The sequence below is a fragment of the Crocuta crocuta genome, unplaced genomic scaffold (assembly GCF_008692635.1).
Source record: "Crocuta crocuta isolate KB4526 unplaced genomic scaffold, BGI_CrCroc_1.0 scaffold190, whole genome shotgun sequence".
Lineage (NCBI taxonomy): Eukaryota > Metazoa > Chordata > Mammalia > Carnivora > Hyaenidae > Crocuta > Crocuta crocuta.
This window is the reverse complement of record NW_027527955.1, coordinates 8,287,708-8,307,002: the sequence shown is the minus strand read 5'-3', so window position 1 is coordinate 8,307,002 and position 19,295 is coordinate 8,287,708. Positions and strand designations below refer to the sequence as shown.

Below are 19,295 nucleotides of genomic sequence, written 5' to 3'. Positions count from 1 at the left end.
TAATTACTGGGTCATAGGGCAGTTCTATTTTTAGTTTTTTGAGGAGTCTTCATACTGTTCTCCAGAGTGGCCCCACCGCCTGGTAACTTGTGATCTGATTTCTGTCCCTCTAGCTTTGTCTTCTTCACATTGTTATTTAAGTGGATTCATACAATCTGTGGGCTCTTGGCCTTATGTTCCACTAACTTAGCATAATGACTTTGATGTTCATGCAAATTAATAATCTGATTAGGGCTTTTAATACTTTTTCTTTAAGTGTATACAAAGCTATGAATGACTAAATAAGCCACAGGATCATTGCAGTATACCTCACAGTTTTGTCTGAAGACCAGCACCAGAATCACCTGGGGTGCTGAATCTCAGATTCAGATCTTCTGAGCCTCTCAGTAATGTGTATCAGTAAGCGCCTCTACTTTTATGCATGAATAAAATCATAAACTGCCAGGTATTTCCAAAATGAACAAAAGTATCAGAGTTAACTGGTTCTGAATTTGAATCTTGCTCTGCTGTGGACTAGCTGCAGGAAGTTGGGCAAATTACTTAAACTCTCTGCACCTATTTTTTTTCTCTTTGTACTTGGAAATAACTTATTTATTCACTGAATATTTTTGAGCATCTATGACATGACAGGCATGGCTCTAAGAACTAGGATTGCAGCAATGAATAAGACAAAGTCCACTCCTTCATGGGACACACATTCTGTCAGAGTGAGATAATAAGCATTTAAGCATATAAATATGGGATTAATTTCACTTAGTGATACTCTGTAGAAAATGGAACAAGATTCTGACACAGAAGGTACCTTAGTTTTAAGAGACGATCTAGATTACTTGTCACAAAAACACTCAAAACTACATTTAAACAAGATGGAAGTGGTCTTCCCCCCTTACTTTGTGACTGTCTGGAGGAAGTGGTTAAGGACAGAGGTAGGATGGCTGTCATCTTCATCTCTGAAATCCTTCATCTCTCCATTCCCTGGCTATCATCTGGTCTATATTCCAACCGGGAGGAAGGAGACAAGTTTGTGTGGAATTTGTGCCCATTTCTTAAGGGCACATCACGGCTACTCACATTCTATTGATTAGATGCAGAAATACCTGCCTGCAAGGGAGGCTGGGAAATGTAGTCTCTGCTGTGGCTATGTGTTGAGCTAAAGCTCCAGAGGAAGAAGCAAATGGGGATTGGGAGACAGCAATCCCTGCCAGAGGGTGTGACTGGATGGCTCACGATGCTATTTTAACCACAGAAATCAAAGAAGGCCTCTTTTGGAAAGTGACCATTGAAGGAGTCAGCGTTGAGCAAGGCTGAATTTCAATCCCTACTTGTTTCCTTTAGCCAGGTTCTCTCATAGAGGTCACATCCTATCTGCCCTAATAGAAGGAGGTAGGGCATATGCAGGGTATATACTGCCGTAGAGTTGACTAGGATCAGGATAATTGGGACAGGATCTACCTTCAGAGAAGCTGTGAATCTGAGATGGCAGTTTCAGTCCCCTTTGTCAACCTTAAAAAAAAAGTTGAGGGTTATTATAAGAAATTGGAAAAAGGATGAAGTAACTATTAAATGTGACTTGAGGGCACCTAGGTGCGTCAGTCGGTTAAACGCCTGACTTGGGCTCAGGTCATAATCTCGCTATTCGTGAGTGTGAGCACTGCATCAGGCTCTGTGCTGACAGCTCGGAGCCTGGAGACTGTTTCGGATTCTGTATCTCCCTCTCTCTGCCCTTTCCCCACTCATACTGTCTCTCTCTCTCAAAAATAAATATTTTAAAAAATTTAATGTGATTTTAATGGACTATTACACTCAATGGGTTTTCAACTAGATATCAAGTGATATTAAATTAAGTATGTTCCCTTGGTGATATTCTGTCTTCATCTGGGTGGTGGTTCACATCGGCCAGTTAATTCTGAGTACATTTTCCTCAACATGTTTATGACTCCCACTTTTTGGTATTTCAGATTACAAAGAATTTGCCACCGATCTCGATTCTTTTTTGAAATTGTAGGGGAAAAGCTGATGTCAGCATTCAACTATCCGCATGCAATTCTAAGCTAGAGGTTCCTGGGTGTCTGGGTGGCTCAGTTGGTTAAACATCTGATTCTTGATCTCGGCTCAGGTCATGATTTCACATGTTCCTGGGTTCCAGCCCCCGAGTTGGGCTCAGCACCAACAGCACTGACAGTGCAGCCTGCTTGGAATTCTCTCTCTCTCTCTCTCTCTCTCTCTGCCCCTCACAAGTGTGTACAAGCTTGTTCTCTCTCGCTCTCTCTCAACATAAATAAATAGGGGCGCCTGGATGCTTTAGTCAGCTGGGCAGTGAACTCTTGATTTCAGCTTAGGTCATGATCCCATGGGTTTGTGAGTTTGAGCCCTTGGTTGGGCGTCTGCGTTGACAGCGCAGAACTTGCTTAAAATTCTCTCTCTCTCTCTCTCTCTGCCCCTCCCTCTCTCTCAAAAATAAAATAAAATAAAATTTTTTTTAATTAAAAAAAATAAGGGCACCTTGGTGGCTTAGTTGGGCAAGCCTCCAACTTCGGCTCAGTCATGCTCTCACAGCTTGTGAGCTAGAACCCTGCGTTAGGCTCTGTGCTGACAGCGAAGAGCCTGGGGCCTGCTTCACATTCTGTGTCACCCTCTCTCTCTGCCCCTCCCCTGCTTGCACTCTGTCTCTCTCTCTCAAATATAAATAAGCATTAAAAGTTCCTTAATTAAAAAAATAAACTTAGGGGCGCCTGGGTGAATTAGTCGGTTAAGCGTCCGACTTTCGCTTAGGTCATGATCTCGCGGTTTGTGGGTTCGAGCCCCGCGTCGGGCTCTGTGCTGACTGCCAGCTCAGAGCCTGGAGCCTGTTTCAGACTCCCTCTCTCTCTGACCCTCCCCTGCTCACGCTGTCTCTCTCTCTCTCTCTCCTAGAAATGAATAAAACATTAAAAAAAATAAAAATAAACTTAAAAAATAAGCTAGAGGTTCCCACGTGACCTATTAGTTGGCATTCTCCCAGCGGGCTTATGCTCACGCCCTGCCAGGTTTGACCACCCCACATGATTCCCTGTTCCCTGCCTTTAGGAAGGGCAGGAAAAACCCAAGCCTTTCTCTTGTAGATTTTTATCTCTAAAACCATTTTTGAAAAGGCAAAACATATATGTCTCACGTGTCTTGACTCTACATCAAGAACAAGGCCTGAAAATAAATACGAATTTATCGGCAGCGTGTCCTACGGTAATTTCTCGTTTTTAACCTTTGTGGCCACGGATCACGTAGAGCATGTGATGAACGCTGTGGATCCTCTCCCCACAAAACCGCCCGGTAAGGTCAGTTCTCCGCCTCACCTTACTGGCCCCCAAAGTAGCATTTGCTCAGTAACCCCCTCCCTCCACACTCTCCCTCTCCCGGCTGGGTCCTGCCTCAACCAGGGTATCTCAGCTGAAATCAGGCATCGATTGTACCTCCTCGCCTAGAACCGCCGGACGTAGCGGCCCCAGGCGGGCGAATCCGGAACACAGGTACCGGCCCCTGTTGCCCACCGGAACCGGAAGGGAAGGAACGCGCCAGGCTGGGGAACGGAAGAGAGAGCGAGGGACGTGTTTAGCAGACGGACGCACTACTCCGTTGTGTTCGCCGTAACGCCTGTTTCTCGGCGATGTTTCCAAGAGTCTCCGCGATCATGCCTCTTCGCCTCCTCTCCCGCGTCCCTTTACGCTCTGCAGGCTCCGAGGCGCGGGCGGCTGCGATTGTGCGACTCGGCGCCCCGCACGGAACGGTCAGGTACGGCATTTCGGCGCTGTTGGCCCCGCAGGTCTTGAGGCAACTCCCGGCCTCCCTCCGGTGCACGCAGTGATTTTTTTCCGGCTTCCTGGGGTCGATGTGATTACCCGCGAGATCCTAGGAGTCGTTGCTTTAAGTCTGAGGAAAGGGAAATCCCGGAAAGGTATGACTTGCCCAAGGTCATAATGTGAGCGAGAAACAGAGCTCCGGTTATATGCATAGTCTGCTGTTCTGTGCTCTTTCTACTACATACCGCCCCTCGTACCTCTTGCCACTTCTCCCCTCATTCAGTCCAGGCTCCGGAAGTGAAGTTGTCCTATTTTTATTTATTTTACTTCCCAAGAGTCTAGTGGTCTCATTCCAGCCTCCATATATTCTCTGGCTCAGTACTGAAAGTACTTACAGTGTACCAATACCGGTGTTAAATCCCGAATAAAAACGATCGTGCCATCACGGAACCTATAGTTCCATCAGGCAGGCAATTCCAGTACCGCGGAGTAAAGCTGAGGTGGTGTAGGTAGCACACATTGCTTTATTAATACAAGTCATTGCTGGGTGACCTAGTCGGGACAGCTAACCGTTGTAGGAAAGAAAGATTCAGAGTATCCTTTCTGGAAAAGAAGTCCGGTAAAATGTGAAGGGGGACCAAGGATTGAAGCTAGCCAGTCAAGAAAAGGTAGTTATGCATACTTTATGTTGGTATTTCTTCTCTGAGAACGCTCATCCTTATGAACATTTAATTTTACTGCATATAGCCCTTGCAGATCGATTTGGGGCCAGTCTGGTTAAGTGCAGCTCTAAGCAGGTTGGTAGAAGTGGGGATGGGAAGTAACAGCTGGATGTAGAAGACAAATTGTACAAATGGTGATTGGTTAAATGACATGTAGCTCAATGAGAAAGTTAATCAGATTAGAATAATACCCAGATATGGTTTTTATTTTTGTATTTTTTTAATCTTATTTTACTTATTTTGAGAGAGAGAGAGAGAGAGAGAACATGGGCAGAGAGAATCTCCACTGCAGTGTGGACCCCAGTATGGGGCTCGAACTCATGAGATCATGACCTGAGCCAAAATCAAGAGTCTGCCACTTAATCAACTCAGCCACCCAGGTGCCCCTTTGATTTATTTTAAACAATTTTTTTTCTTTTATTTATTTTTGAGAGAGAGAGAATACACCTGCGAGAGGTATGGAATGGACGGTGCAGACAGAGAAGAGGGAGAGACAGAATCCCAAGCAGGCTTCTGCTTGTGGAGCCCGATGCAGGGAGATCATGCCCCGAGCCGAAATCCAGAGGTGGACCGCTTGACCAACTGAGCCACCCAGGAACCCCTACCCAGACATGTTTTTTTTCTTTAAAGAAAGTAACCTTTCTTTATTACTAGAAATGGCTTTATTTTTATACCTTTTAAAGAGGTATTGTTAAATCATGGTAAAGACTTAACAGTCAGTCAGTTTGGGGTTTGAGAAATAATAAGTGAAATTTGTTATTCCTGTCAGTGTCTGTAACCTTTTTTTTTAATGTTCCTGTCTTTTATTAACATGTGTACAATTACTTGCTTTTTGATTTCTTGAAGCAGTAGGTCAGATAGCATTTGTCACAGTCTGTCAAAGTGGTTTGCCATAAAAACTTCAGCACTACGTTCATCTGAAGGGCACTCCTGATGAAGGCAACTGATCTTGCCATTCTCATCCACTTTACAGTATTTCAGGACGACTACCTTAACCTTCTTTCTCTTCTGCTTCTTCTTGGGGGCGGGGTAAGACTTCTTCCTTTTCTTAACACCACCATCAAATCTCAACACGAGGTGACGCTTAGACTCCTTTTGAATGTTGTGTCAGGCCTGGTATGTCCATCTTCCCTTGCTTGCCTGTGGAGATGGGTCTCCACTGATCAAGAGGAATTCCTTCCTTGTCCCGGGTCTTGGCCTTTACATTTTCTATTGTATTCAGGGGATCATCCTGGAGAGTGATGGTTTCCCCATAAGGGCTTTCACAGAAATGTGCGTCTTGGTGGCCGTTCTGCTGAGAGTGGATCAGAAAGTTGCGACCTTTTTTTAATGTCATGGAACAAATAGAAAATGATCTTCATATAGAAAATGATTCACCGTGAGGTGAATGGAAGGAGACACCAGTTAGGTGCACCCCCAGCGGCCCCCAGGCCTCACTCAGCTACCCCAGGGTCCAGGTGGTCAATCAGTATCTCAGCACATCTGTAACCCATTTGTGACTCACCAGCATGTCTTAGGCCGTAGGGAGCTTTAAGCTACACGACCTTGGGTAAATCACTTCACTTCTCTGGTTTCCAGTTTCCTTATCTGCAGAATGGGGACAATACTTGCCTTATGGAGTTGATGCGGGTATGAGAAAATGTACGTAAAATATGTTGCACCAGAGTGGGCACATATTATGTATTCAATAAATGTTAAAATTGCAATCGTTACGATGGCTGACAATAATAATAAAAAGCAAAAGGGAAGGGTTTGAATTGGAAAATTTTAAAACACACAGAAACAATGTTTCTGAGTTCTTACTTTATTATTTTGCATTGTATTTTTCATTTTTTTTCCTTAACACATCTTTCTAGGACAAAACATAAAGTCCAGAGATACTTTGGCACGAACAACGTGATCTACAGCAAGAAAGATAAGCAGTCTGATCCGACGCAGGAGATTTCCAAGGACACAGAGACCCAAGAGAGTGTAAAGGAGAAAAGGAAAAAAGACTTCCTAGGTATTATTAAGGGCATGAAGGTCGAATTAAGCACAGTCAATGTACAAACAACGAAGCCACCCAGCCGAAGACAACCTGAGGGTATGGAGGCTATGATTGACAGGCTTCACAAAGCTCCAGAAGCTACCCCCCAAAAGAGGTAAACTGAAGGGAATTTCAACTACATTAAAAGTAGTTTTTGAAACTCCTTTTTCTTTTAGAAAAGAATTTTAAATTAGAGGATCTGGGAGATGCTGCATGAAGATTATCAGTTTGTAAACTCGGAGACTTTAATACTTACTTGAAAGATACTGTTACCCTTCTGTATTTAAATCTGAAGGGAACATGTGCGTACAGTCTAGAGAGAAAAGAGTAGAGATCTAATTGAGAATTCCACATATTCTCTTATATACTCATCTGTGTTATTAACTGCCATTTAACTGCCTCTTTAAATTGTTAACTACCAAATTGTTTATATCCTGATAAGGAAGTAGCTTCGGGTCTCTGAAGGGCTTGTTTATTTAAAATTTCCATTCAAAACTTCCATCTAGGATAGAATGTGAGCATGTTGATTACAACTATTTTATAGGACTTCCTTTGACCAGAAACCATCAGTGCTCTCCACTTATGTGATTTCCTTGAAATGTTGTAATTATTTGTGCTCCTCAAATAATTGATTTTAAGTACAGTCAGTAATATTTTAGCATTGTGTTGTGGTTTAAATGACAGTGTTTTGTTTTAATGATAGATAAGTAATGGTGTTTCTTAATGTCAATTCAAGTAAGAAGGTATGTGGCTTGAAGATCCCCATCTCTGAGTTCCCTTAGCAGAATCAATAGATAATGTAGATTCCTATTTTCCAAAACAATGTAATACTATTATGAAACTTCTTGTCTCTATATTGTATCATATTGTTTCAAAACTACCTCTGGAAAGCATAACTGGGTGGTAGGAAAAAGGCTGGGTCCATCACTGAGTGGCCGTCATAGCTGCCTCCTTCTGTCTTTCTTTCTTTTTTTTTTTTTTTTTTTTTTTTTTTTTTTTTTTTTTTAAAGTAATCTCTGTACCTAGCCTTGGGCTTGAAACCACGACCCTGAGGTCAAGAGTCAGACACTCTACTGGGCCAGCCAGGTGCCCCATCCTCTTCCTTCTTTTTAGAAACAAAATAAGACAATATTACATAAAAGTATATAGAATTAGGGGTGCCTGGGTGACTCAGTTGAGCATCCAACTCTTGATATCAGCTCAGGTCACGATCCCAGGGTCATGGGATTGTGCCCCACATTGGACTCCGTGCTAAGCATGGAGCCTACTAAGATTCTCTTGCCCTTCCTCTCTCTCTCCCTCCTTTCCTCCCTCTCCTCCCTCCCTCCCTCCCTCTCTTCTCTCCTCTCTCCCTCTTCTCCCTCCCTTTCCTCCCTCTCCTCCTCTCTCCTCCCTTTCCTCCTCTCTCCTCCCTCCCCCACTCATGTGCACGCATACACACACGAATACTCCCAAATAAAAATTAAAAAAATTTTTTTAAATGTTTTCAAATGTTTGTTTATTTTTGAGAGAGAAGGAGAAAGAGACAGACAGGGCAAGGGTGGGGGAGGGGCAGAGAGAGAGGGATCTGAAGCAGGCTCCAGGCTCCAAGCTATCATCACAGAGCCCAACGCTTGAACTCAGGAACTGTGAGATCATAACCTGAGCCAAAGTCAGATGCTTAACCTGAGCCACCCAGGTGCCCATAAAATAACTTTTTAAAGTATATAGAATTAGATAATACAGACACACGTACATACATATACATACATACATATATACATACGTATATATATGTAAACACTTACTAAGAGGGTTTTTTTAGCTTCCAGACCTGTTTGTGACCCATTGTGCTTTTTATTATAATTATACAATTTAATTATCTATTATAGAAATGGTTAAAATGAGCTGAATGTTTTGAAAGACTCAGGAAAGGAATTTTTAAAAATTCCTTTCCAATTAGATATGAATGAGACAAGCAGAAAAATGTAAGAAAACTCCGCATTCATACTACTTTGTAAGCATTTTTAAGTTCTTCTCCATGTTTCCACTTTAAAGAAACCAAAATTGGAACTCTTGGAGGAGGTACCATGGGTCAGTGTATATATAAAAGATATATGTTGGAACTTCTCTTCAAGGAGGCTTTAGTCTTGCGTCAAAAGATTGGTGAATGAGAAACATTCATTTTGAGTTTTTCAAAATGAATCTTTTAGGGCACTTGGCTGGATCACTTGGTAGAGCATGTGACTCTTGATCTCAGGGTCATGAGTTTAAGCCCCATGCTGGATATAGAGTTTCCTTAATAAAAATTTTTTAATGTATCTTTTAATGATTTTGTTCCCCACTCTTTTTTTTTTTTTTTAAGGGATCCCAGATGCACATAATTGGATAAATCATCATCTTTGATTCATGATGACTGTTGTTGTTCTATGCATGGCCTGTTTTTAGCATTTTAATTTGTATTATATACTGAGTCCCCATTGATATAGTTAGTATGGCTGCAAAACAATCACCCCAAAATGTAGTGGCATGAAACAACCATGTTTTTATGCTCTTGGGGTCTGTGGGTCAGCATGTGGACAGAGCACAGTGGAGAAGGGTAGCCCTGTCCAGGCTGTCCTTACTCAGAAGACTTGCAAGTCCAGGGAGTGGAATCATCTGAAGGTTTGCTCATTCATAGCTCTGACAGTTGAAGTTGGCTGTTAGCAGAGACCTTACCCAGAAACACCTACATGCGGCCTCTCTGTGTGGCCTGGGCTTCCTCACTGCCTGGCAGCTGGGTTCCTAGGGCGAGTGTCCCAAGAGAAAGTGAGCCAGGAGGAATTTGTATTGTTTCTGTGAGGTAGCCTTGGAATCAGATTGGACACTGCCACTCTCCTTTCCTGTTTCATACTGATTTTTGAGGGGCACTTGCCTTTTTTTACCATAGCAATGCCAGAAAACCCATCTCCACAAAGATATGATGTCATCAGAAGGCATGCAGTAGTCTAGTGTTAAAGCCATGAACTACCTTGACTTAGTAGTTCTGTTACTGACAGATTGCTATACTTCCCTACAGTGTTCCAGGGTTCCTTAGGGCGTAGTTTGGGAACCAAGATCATATTCTACATTGAGCTCCCTGTGCAAGGCTGTAGGACCACACCCACAAGTTTCTTAGAATTCCTGTTTGTTTAAAACTCTGAGGCACCATTTTAAATCTTGGGGTGCCTGGCTGGCCCAGTAGGTGGAACATGAAACTCTTGATCTTGGGGTTGTAAGCCCAAGCCCCAAGCTGGGTGTAGAGGTTACTTAAAAATAAAATCTTTAAAAAAAATAATAATCTTTGTAAGATCTTAACAAAGGGTTTTACAGTCATGCCTATAGCTGTTTTCCTGACACTGCACTGAATTTGATCCCTGTTCAGAAACCATTTCTTTTTTTGAGAGAGAAAGAACACAGGACCTTGAGCATGAGTTGGGGAGGGGCAAAGGGAGAGAGAATTTTTTTTTTAATGTTTATTTCTGAGAGAGAGAGAGAGCAAGCGAGCATGAGCGGGGGAGGGACAGAGAGAGAGAGGGAGACACAGAATCTGCAGCAGGCTCCAGGCTTTGAGCTGTCAGCACAGAGCCTGAGGCAGGGCTCGAACCCACAATTGTGACATCACGACCTGAGCCGAAGTCGGATGCTTAACCAACTGAGCCATCCAGGTGTCCCAGAGGTAGAGAGAATCTTAAGCGGGCTCTGCACCCAACACATAGCCCAACAGGGGACTCCATCTCATGACCTGAGCCGAAATCAAGTCAGACGCTCAGCCAACCAAGCCACCCTGGCGCCCCTCTTCAGAAACCATTTCTAGATTTTAGCATCATTTGTTGTCTGGACGGGCTGAGGATGAGAACTGTTTTATTTTGGATATCAGCAAGTCTTGGCCTCTTTATATGGAACAGTTCTTTCTTATCTCTTACATTTTACCATCTGCAGCTAAGAAGCCAAGAGGCACCTTCAACACTGGAAGTCTCCTTAGATTGGCTCATCCAATTCATTGAGTTTATTTCCTGTTTTCCACCTTAATACAAGCAGTGATGTTGCTAAACAAAAATCCCCTTTCCTGCAGCTTCCAGTAATGCTGAAGCACTCTCAAAAATAAACATTTTAAAAAATAATAAATAGTAAAATAAAAATCCAGCAAATTATTATTAAGGCTGATCCCTTACCCCCCCACACTTTGATTTTTCTTTTCCTTCTCCCTCTAATTTAATACATTGTTCTGAGTTAGTATCGTGCTTCACCAAGTATCCATTAACTTAAACTTTTTTTTTCTTGAATAGTTTACTGTCAAGTTGGTTTCCATACAAAACCTAGTGCTCATCCCAACAAGTGCCCTCCCCCATGCCCATCACTTCCCTACCTTCTCCCGCACCCCCATCAGCCCTCAGTTTGTTCTCAGCACTCAAGAGTCCCTCATGGTTTGCCTCCCTCCCTCTCCCCAACTGCTTTTCTCCTTCTTTTCCCTCATGGTCCTCTGTTAACTTCCTCCTAATCCACCTATACGTGCAACATATGGTATCTGTCCTTCTCTGCCTGTCCTTCTCTGCTCAGCATAACACCCTCTAGTTCCATCCATGTTGCTACACATGGCCAGGTTTCATTCTTTCTCATTGCCATGTAGTATTCCATTGTATATAAACCACATCTTCTTGATCCATGTGTCAGTTGATGGACACTTAGGCTCTTTCCCTGATNTCAGTTTGTTCTCAGCACTCAAGAGTCCCTCATGGTTTGCCTCCCTCCCTCTCCCCAACTGCTTTTCTCCTTCTTTTCCCTCATGGTCCTCTGTTAACTTCCTCCTAATCCACCTATACGTGCAACATATGGTATCTGTCCTTCTCTGCCTGTCCTTCTCTGCTCAGCATAACACCCTCTAGTTCCATCCATGTTGCTACACATGGCCAGGTTTCATTCTTTCTCATTGCCATGTAGTATTCCATTGTATATAAACCACATCTTCTTGATCCATGTGTCAGTTGATGGACACTTAGGCTCTTTCCCTGATTTGGTTATTGTTAAGAGTGCTGCTATGAACATTGGGGTACATGTTACCCTATGTATGCATCAGCACTCCTGTATCCCTTGGGTAAATTCCTAGCAGTGCTATTGCTGGGTCATAGAGGAGTTCTATTGTTAATTTTTTGAGGAACCTCCATACTGTTTTCCAGAGGGGTTGCACCAGTTTACATTCCCACCAACAGTGTAGGGGGGTGCCCGTTTCTCCACATCCTCGTCAGCATCTATAGTCTCCTGATTTGTTCATTTTAGTCACTCCGACCGGCATGAGGTGGTATCTCAGTGCAGTTTTGATTTGTTATTTCCCTGATGATAAGGGATGCTGAGCCTCATTTCATGTGTCTGTTGGCCATCTGGATGTCCTCTTTAAAGAAGTGTCTGTTCATGTCTTATGCCCATTTCTTCACTGGATTATTTGTTTTTTGGGTGTGGAGTTCGGTGAGTTCCTTGTAGATTTTGGATACTAGTCCTTTATCTGATATGTCATTTGCAACTATCTTTTCCCGTTCTGTCGGTTGCCTATTAGTTTTATGGATTGTTTCCTTTGCCGTGCAGAAGCTGTTTCTCTTAATGAGGTCCCAGTAGTTCATTTTTGCTCTTGATTCCCTTGCCTTTGAGGATGTGTCAAGTAACCAATTTCTGCGTTTGAGGTCAAGGAGGTTTTTTCCTGCTTTCTCTTCTAGGGTTTTGATGGTTTCCTGTCTCACATTCAGGTCCTTTATCCATTTTGAGTTTATTTTGGTGTATGGTATGAGAAAATGATATAGTTTCATTCTTCTGCATGTTGTCATTAACGTCAACTTTTAGCATTTTAAAGTTTACATACAACCAATACCTAACATTTACAAATTCTTGATTTTGTCAGACATTGAATTTTTTTTAATATTTTATTTTCAAGAGAGAGCGCGTGCACAAGCAGGGTAGGGACAGGGTGAGAGGGAGGCAAAGGATCAGAGCCTGATTTGGGACTTGAACTCACAAACCATGGGATCATGACCTGAGCCAGAGTCCGAAGCTTAGTCGACTGAGCCACCCAGGCACCCCACAAATTGAATTTTTTTTTTTTTGGTGACCAAAAAGTTGTCTTTGGAAAAAAAATCATTTTACTTTCCACTAAACTAAGGGCATAATAAGTAATGCCTCTTTTTTTCTCATCTGTTTTTCATTTTCTTAGAACCAAGTCCCTGAGCCCTGAGTTGGTAGCAGCCGCAGCTGCTGTTGCAGACATTCTCCCGTTGGATAAGCAGATGACCAAGTCAGAGCTGCTCAGGCAGCTCCAGCAGCACGAGGAGCTCTCGAAGGCTCAGAAAGATGGAGAAAGAGCTAAAATTAGGTTAGTGGATCAAATAGTTTTGTCGGTAATGCAGGTTTCTCAAAATAGGCTGTGTTCATGCAAGTGGTGAGTAATATACAATTATATTCATACATTTATNAAAATACATCGTAAGTAAGATGGCAGTTTATGAAAGATCAATGGAATAGTTAAAATTTTCTTTTGCAAAGTTACACAGTTTCTTGTTACTGAAAAAAGAGACTAAATTCAGTAATGTTATTAAAAACAAATACAGAATAAGACCGTTTCTCTGAGGAGATTAATTTTTTTCCATTAAATAATTTGTAGGTCTTATGCAGAATGCGATCATCTGCAGGCCGGTTTCCTTCCGTGTTTGCTCTTAGCCTTAGTTTACCTGACACCTTCCATTCACCCTTTCACCTCATACTTGATGCCAGGTTTGAAGTTGATATATGACTTCAAATGTTTGATACTTTTTCATAAGTGACACTTTTTTTAATAAACACTTTTAATTTGTGTTTTAAATGCACATGTCTGAAGAGCACTTCAAAACTTATGTTTCAAAAGGAAACATAAATCTTAGTGATCTGTGGAGTGTGAATGTTAATAATGTATGACATACAATCTTTCATTTAAGGGGCACCTGGGTGGCTCAGTCACTTAAGCGCCTGACTCTTCATTTCAGCTCAGGTCATAATCTCACAGTTGGTGGGTTTGAGCCCCACTTTGGGCCCTGCGCTGGCAGTGCAGAGCCTTCTTGGGATTCTCACTCTCTGCCCTCCCCCTCAAAATAAATAAATAAACTTAAAACAAAAATCTTTTACTGAAATGTAATATGTGCATATGCATATGTGTTAGTGCATAGAAGTGAGATGTAAACAAAGCGATATGAATCTCCTGTAAGAAAGTTTATTACTATTCTGTAGCTAAAATTTCTAATACACTTGACCTTTTTCTTATTTCAGTGTCAGTAACATAATATCGGATATGAAAATTGCCAAATCTGCCACAGCTAAAGATCGTACAAGACCATTGCATCAAATTCAGTTTGATGAAGGATCTAGTGAGTGCCTGGGCCCAAAGAGGACCAATGACCTTAAAAAAAGGTATCAGCCTTTGCAGTCTCTTTGGTTTTGTTTTGTTTGTTTCTCTGGAGGTTTCCTTTATTCTGTGCATGTCATTGCTGATAGGTGTTTGAGCATTATGGATGTGTTATATCTGTTTTCTCACTCTGCATGTACCACTTCCTACAGAGGGAAAGATGTTCTGGGTTAATGGGTCCCACCTACCGTTTACCCACGATGAATAGGAGTCTCCTGATTTAGGATAAGTGGAGCTGATTTAATTCTGAACAAATGAACATTTTTTGAGACGCATTATTTTTCATTCTGACTCATATATAACAATGTATATTCATATGCTCTTTATATTTCTTTATATAATAGTCATTATTCATATCTTAGAGAAATAACCTATCATCAAAAAAAAGAAAGAAAGGAGGATCCATTATAACATCTGAAAGTGGTAGATTATTTGTGGCAATTTGAATTTGGTAATTTGCAGACTTTAAGATGCTAAGCCATGTTTTACATAATTATTATCATAATAGAAAGCTGTCTATATTCACATAAAATTTCTGCTTTCTTCAGGCCCATAAAGTGATAGTTGGGGACAGGGACCCAGATATTTAGCATGCTGTGACAAAAACTAACTGATCTTTGTAGGAGGGGATACCTACAGTGGAGTGTTTTTGATGTGTTAATGTGTTCCGTGGATTTTCTTTTAATTATAACTCCAGCAGCGTGAGTTAGCTCTTTTCAGAAGTTAAACTACTAATTTGTACTGGAAAATTGTAAAAGATGGTCACTGGTTAACAAAAGAAGTTCAAGAGGTTATAGTGACTTTGGGAGATTATTTGAATTACTAATTTAAAGTGACATACCTATTTAAGTACCTATGACATATTGGATAAAATAGAATGTGTACTTGAGTTTTACTTAAGATTCCTCAAGAATATTTAATTTCAGGAGTGGCTGGCTGGGTCAGTCAATAGAGCATGTAACTCTTGATCTGGGGATTGTGAGTTTAAGCCCTGCGTTGGGTATAGACCTTACTTAAAGAATATCTAATTTCAGTCTTGTTTGAATGAATCTTTGTTGAAATGATTCCATGCGACTACATCCAAATGCTTTATCATAGCTTGATTCTTAATGATAGTAGCTGTCATTAAAACTAGAAGGTGACGGGTGCCTGGCTAGCTCAGTTGGTAGAGTGTGTGACTCTTGATCTGAGAGTCATGAGTTGGAGCCTCACGTTGGATAGAGAGATTACTTAAAAGTAAAACCTTACAGGGATGCCTGGGTGGCTCAGTCAGTTAAGTGTCTGGCTTCAGCTCAGGTCATGATCTCATGGTTTGTGGGTTCAAGCCTTGCGTCAGGCTCTGTGCTGACAGCTCAGAGCCTCGAGCCTGCTTCTGATTCTGCGTCTCCATCTCTGCCCTCCCCCCACCTGTGCAACTCGTTCACTCTTGCTCCTTCTCAAAAATAAATATTAAAAAAATTAAAAAAATAAAGCAAAATCTTAAAAAAAATTGAAGGTGGCAAGGGAGTAGCTAAAAAAGTAGAGCAGGATTCATGTGCGTATAATGACTGTATTAAAAACTGACTGAGGGACTCTAGAGTCAGGGGAAGCAGTGGCAAGGTACCAAATTGTTGTCCCTGCTCTGTCCTGGGACAGCCTGAGACAGTCCACCACTAGTATGCCCTGGGCTAATGCCTTCAGTAAGAGACAGAGAAGTGGGGTGTACAGAGCACTGGCTCTGGAGTCATTCTGGCATACCTCCGTCTCGGCGCTGCGCTAGACTCATCCCTCGCTGGTCTCTTTCCTCGGCTTTCTTGAGAACTAGGAAAGGAATGTACAGACTACATACAGTAGACGCACAGCAAATGTCTGTTCCTTTCCTTTCCTCTTTAGTTCGTTCTAAAATCCCATGCTTCACCAGGTCATTCCCTCTTTACCGTGAGTCGCCTTAATCTGTTGTCCTGTTGACCTGATGCACAGTAGTGGACTGCTGGGTACTGAGAAGAACGCAGAGCCCTTAGGATAGTTCTGGAGCATAAATACCTTTGTTTAAAAATACTTGGGAACCACGGGGTGCCTGGGTGGCTCAGTCGATTGAGCGTCCAACTTCAGTTCAGGTCATGATCTCACGGCTGTGGGTTTGAGCCCCATGTCAGGCTCTGTGCTGACAGCTCAGAGCCTGGAGCCTGTTTCAGTTTCTGTGTCTCCCTCTCTCTCTGTCCCTCCCCAGCTCACACTCTGTTTCTCTCTCTCAAAAGTAAATGAAAACATTTAAAAAAATACTTGGGGACCTGCTAGAGGAAAACTGAGGTGATTTGAGATCACTTTATCTAATTTTAATATGGTATTTGCAGTTTTTTCAGTTAGTGTAATTTCATAGAGAAAAGTAATGTGATCCAGAAAAGAATTCAAAATTACTTTAAAATTAACTCTGCAGTTTTTACACTTAAAAAAATTTTTTTTAATGTTTATTTTTGGAGGAGAGAGACACAATGTGAGCGGGGGAGGGGTAGAGAGAGAGGGAGACACCAAATCTGAAGCAGGCTCCAGGCTCTCAGCTGTCAGCACAGAGCCTGATGCAGGGCTTGAACTCATGATCTCTGAGATCATGACCTGAGTGAAGTTGGTTGCCCAAGCGACTGAGCCACCCAGGTGCCCCTCAAACTAGTTTTTAATCTGCCAGTAAGTTTATATAAGTATGAATGTGAATTAATGCATGAAGCAGTTGATTAAAATATACAAGGAAAAGTTATTAACTTTCTGACATTAATTTCAATAGTTAATTAAAAATGTTACATAAAGTTAATCATTATGTTAAAATTACAGAATGATTGCTTTATAAGTGGGAATGTTTTGATTTATCTATGCCATCTTTTATAATTACTGTTTATAATTAAACATGCAGTGTTTTCTGCCCTTAAACTAAGACAAACGTTGACTTTAACAAACGTTTGTTAAATATGCATGTTTTAATAGCTTTCTAATGTTGAGTTTTCTAAAACCTTACTATGAAATGGATCACGTAAAAATTTAAGCTAATCTTTTCAATTAGCTGTTTTAGAAATTAAACTACTTAACCTGCTTTATTGTATCATGATGCAAAAATTCAAGTGCATTTGTTCCGCTTTCTCATTGTCAGTTGTAAAGAGGTGGAGATTTAGTCGAAAGGCTTGGGTGTGGGTCAGTGGAATTTTTTAAAATCTCTACAGTATTTCATGTAAAATTTTCTTCTCATAAATAATTCTTTGTTGGTAATTTATAAAAATATTAACTTAAATTGTTTTTTCTTTTTCAGTCTTAGGAAAAATATGCTCAAAGGAAAGAGACTTAATATTTTTGACCTTAAGGCTATTACTGAAGAGTCACCTGAAACAGGTTTGTTAAGAACAACACTATTAGGGGTGCCTGGGTGGCTCAGTCAGTTAAGGGTCCAAGTCTTGGTTTTGGCTCAGGTCATGATTTGCGGGACGAAGCCTCTCATCACGGAACCTGCTTGGGACTCTCTCTCCCCCTTTCTCTCTTCCGTGCACATGCACTCTCGCTCTCTGCCCCCCCCCCCAAGATAAATACATAAACATTAAAAAAGAAGAAGAAGAAGAACACTGTTTCTCAAGTATAGAAACATTCCATCTTTCAAAAATGTCCTTTCAAAATGTGCTTAATGTTTTGATTACATATGTCAGGTATTGTAATATGCCACTCTGTCATTGGCCTGGGTCCTGCTTATGACTGTAGTTGTTGACATTGTTAGTCCTGGTCAGATTCCTCCCTTGACGTGTTGCATGCAAGGAGACAGCAGGAGGAAAGTCCTCCCAACTTCACGAATCCAGAGTGATCAGTTGGCCACTGATTTGGATGAGAATGATCCCCCACCATTTGCAGCTGTGCTATTACAAAGTAGAACCTGATTTCTGCCCTAGAGCAGCTTGCTGTCCAGAAGAGGAGATAGCATTTATAGCAGTAACGTAGTGAAGTGATTTGGTGATTGTTCCAGAGCTGGGAAGAAGAACATTCAGGAAACATACTCAGTAGTCTTGTGTTTTTTTCCTTAATACATAGCCAGTCCTTGTTCTCTAGTCTTTCCCTTTCTTCTTTGGGTAAGAAGTCAGATCCTTCAAATTCATCATTTGGAGTCTAATTAAAAGAGAAATGAGATGTCCTCTTGCTTGACATTAAATATGGTTTAGTGACAAAATAGATGAGGAAATTCAGTACAAATGGTCTTCAGCTTACAAGTGACTCTCATTTCCAAAAACCTCTAAGTTAGCTTCAGAGGTTTATTATTTAGAAATAATTTTAGTTAGAAATAATTTTATCATTGATTTTTAAGTTGTGAGGCCAGACTCCAATGGCTCATTTAATCTATCACTTAACTTCTATAAACCTCTGATTTTTCCCAATATTCAATAAACTTTTAGATGTTAGGGCTTAGCTGTCACTGACTTTTGTGTACGCAGCAGCACCTAGGCAGGTGACTCACAGATCACAGGAATTCGTTATGTTAAATTGTAACTTTTTTTTTTGAACAAATTGAACTCTACAATATCTACCCATAGAGGAAAAGTTGAATGACTTGAAATCACTTTATCTAACTTTACTTTGTATTTACATTAATTCAATCAGTGTTTCTTCATTTAAACTAAAGGTGAAGCTAAGAGAACAACCCTCCTTCTCTTGTGAAAACTGCACTGTTTGAGCTCGCACGTGCTCAAGATAAAGAAACATTTTTTTAAAAAAGGGAATTTACTCTGAGGGCAGCTGCTGTTGTCCACCTAATGAACAGCCAGAAGAGGCACTTGGATTCTTGAAGAAGCCAATTTGCTTTTTTCAGTCAGAAATCCTATTCCTAAAACTGAAATTAGCTGGCAAGGAAGTACTGAACTTTTATAAAACAGTATAAAATGATTATACTTTAATAAGGAAAGTAATATGCAAATTTATGAAAATTTACTCTAATGAAGGTACTGTTTTAATTAGTTATACTTGAATGAGTCTAAAGAATGTCTTTTATTCTCAATTAAATACAGTAGCAACAACATGCAGACTTAAATTTAGCGTTTGTTTACTGCTGTTTCCCTATCACCTAAAATAATGCCTGACATATAATTGGCATTCAGTAATTATTTATTGACGGAATAAATGAGTTCTTCTATCCCAGGATTCCCACATTTGCTCCCTCCATGTTCCTACCACTGCTGCAAAGGATATAGTCATAGACCCTACTGCTCATCCTGGAGTGATTTAGAGCCGGGAGGCCATATAGCTTAATGGAGGGAGTTTTCGGTATTTGATAGATGTGGATTATTCAAATTCAAGTTCTGCAATACTAACCTCTTGAGTTTTCTTTTCTCTGTCTATAAAATACGGCTAGCACATGA

General features: G+C 41.1%; 1 protein-coding gene and 1 pseudogene across 2 annotated transcripts in view; one reads left to right on the top strand and one right to left on the bottom strand.

Moving 5' to 3' along the window:
* The first annotated feature begins 3,584 nt into the window (after positions 1 to 3,584).
* Positions 3,585 to 19,295, top strand: part of MRPS31 (mitochondrial ribosomal protein S31) — a 31,355-nt gene continuing 15,644 nt past the window's right edge. The window contains exons 1-5 of one of the 2 annotated variants that reach the window (XM_077752578.1): positions 3,585 to 3,765; positions 6,352 to 6,636; positions 12,718 to 12,876; positions 13,803 to 13,943; positions 17,213 to 17,292. In XM_077752578.1, coding sequence (XP_077608704.1) covers positions 3,641 to 3,765; positions 6,352 to 6,636; positions 12,718 to 12,876; positions 13,803 to 13,943; positions 17,213 to 17,292 — 790 coding nt within the window. In that variant the 5' untranslated portion in view covers positions 3,585 to 3,640. The remainder of the gene's footprint in view (positions 3,766 to 6,351; positions 6,637 to 12,717; positions 12,877 to 13,802; positions 13,944 to 17,212; positions 17,293 to 19,295) is intronic. The other variant, XM_077752579.1, reaches the window with a different exon arrangement.
* Positions 5,317 to 8,272, bottom strand: LOC144222068 (ubiquitin-ribosomal protein eS31 fusion protein-like; annotated as a pseudogene).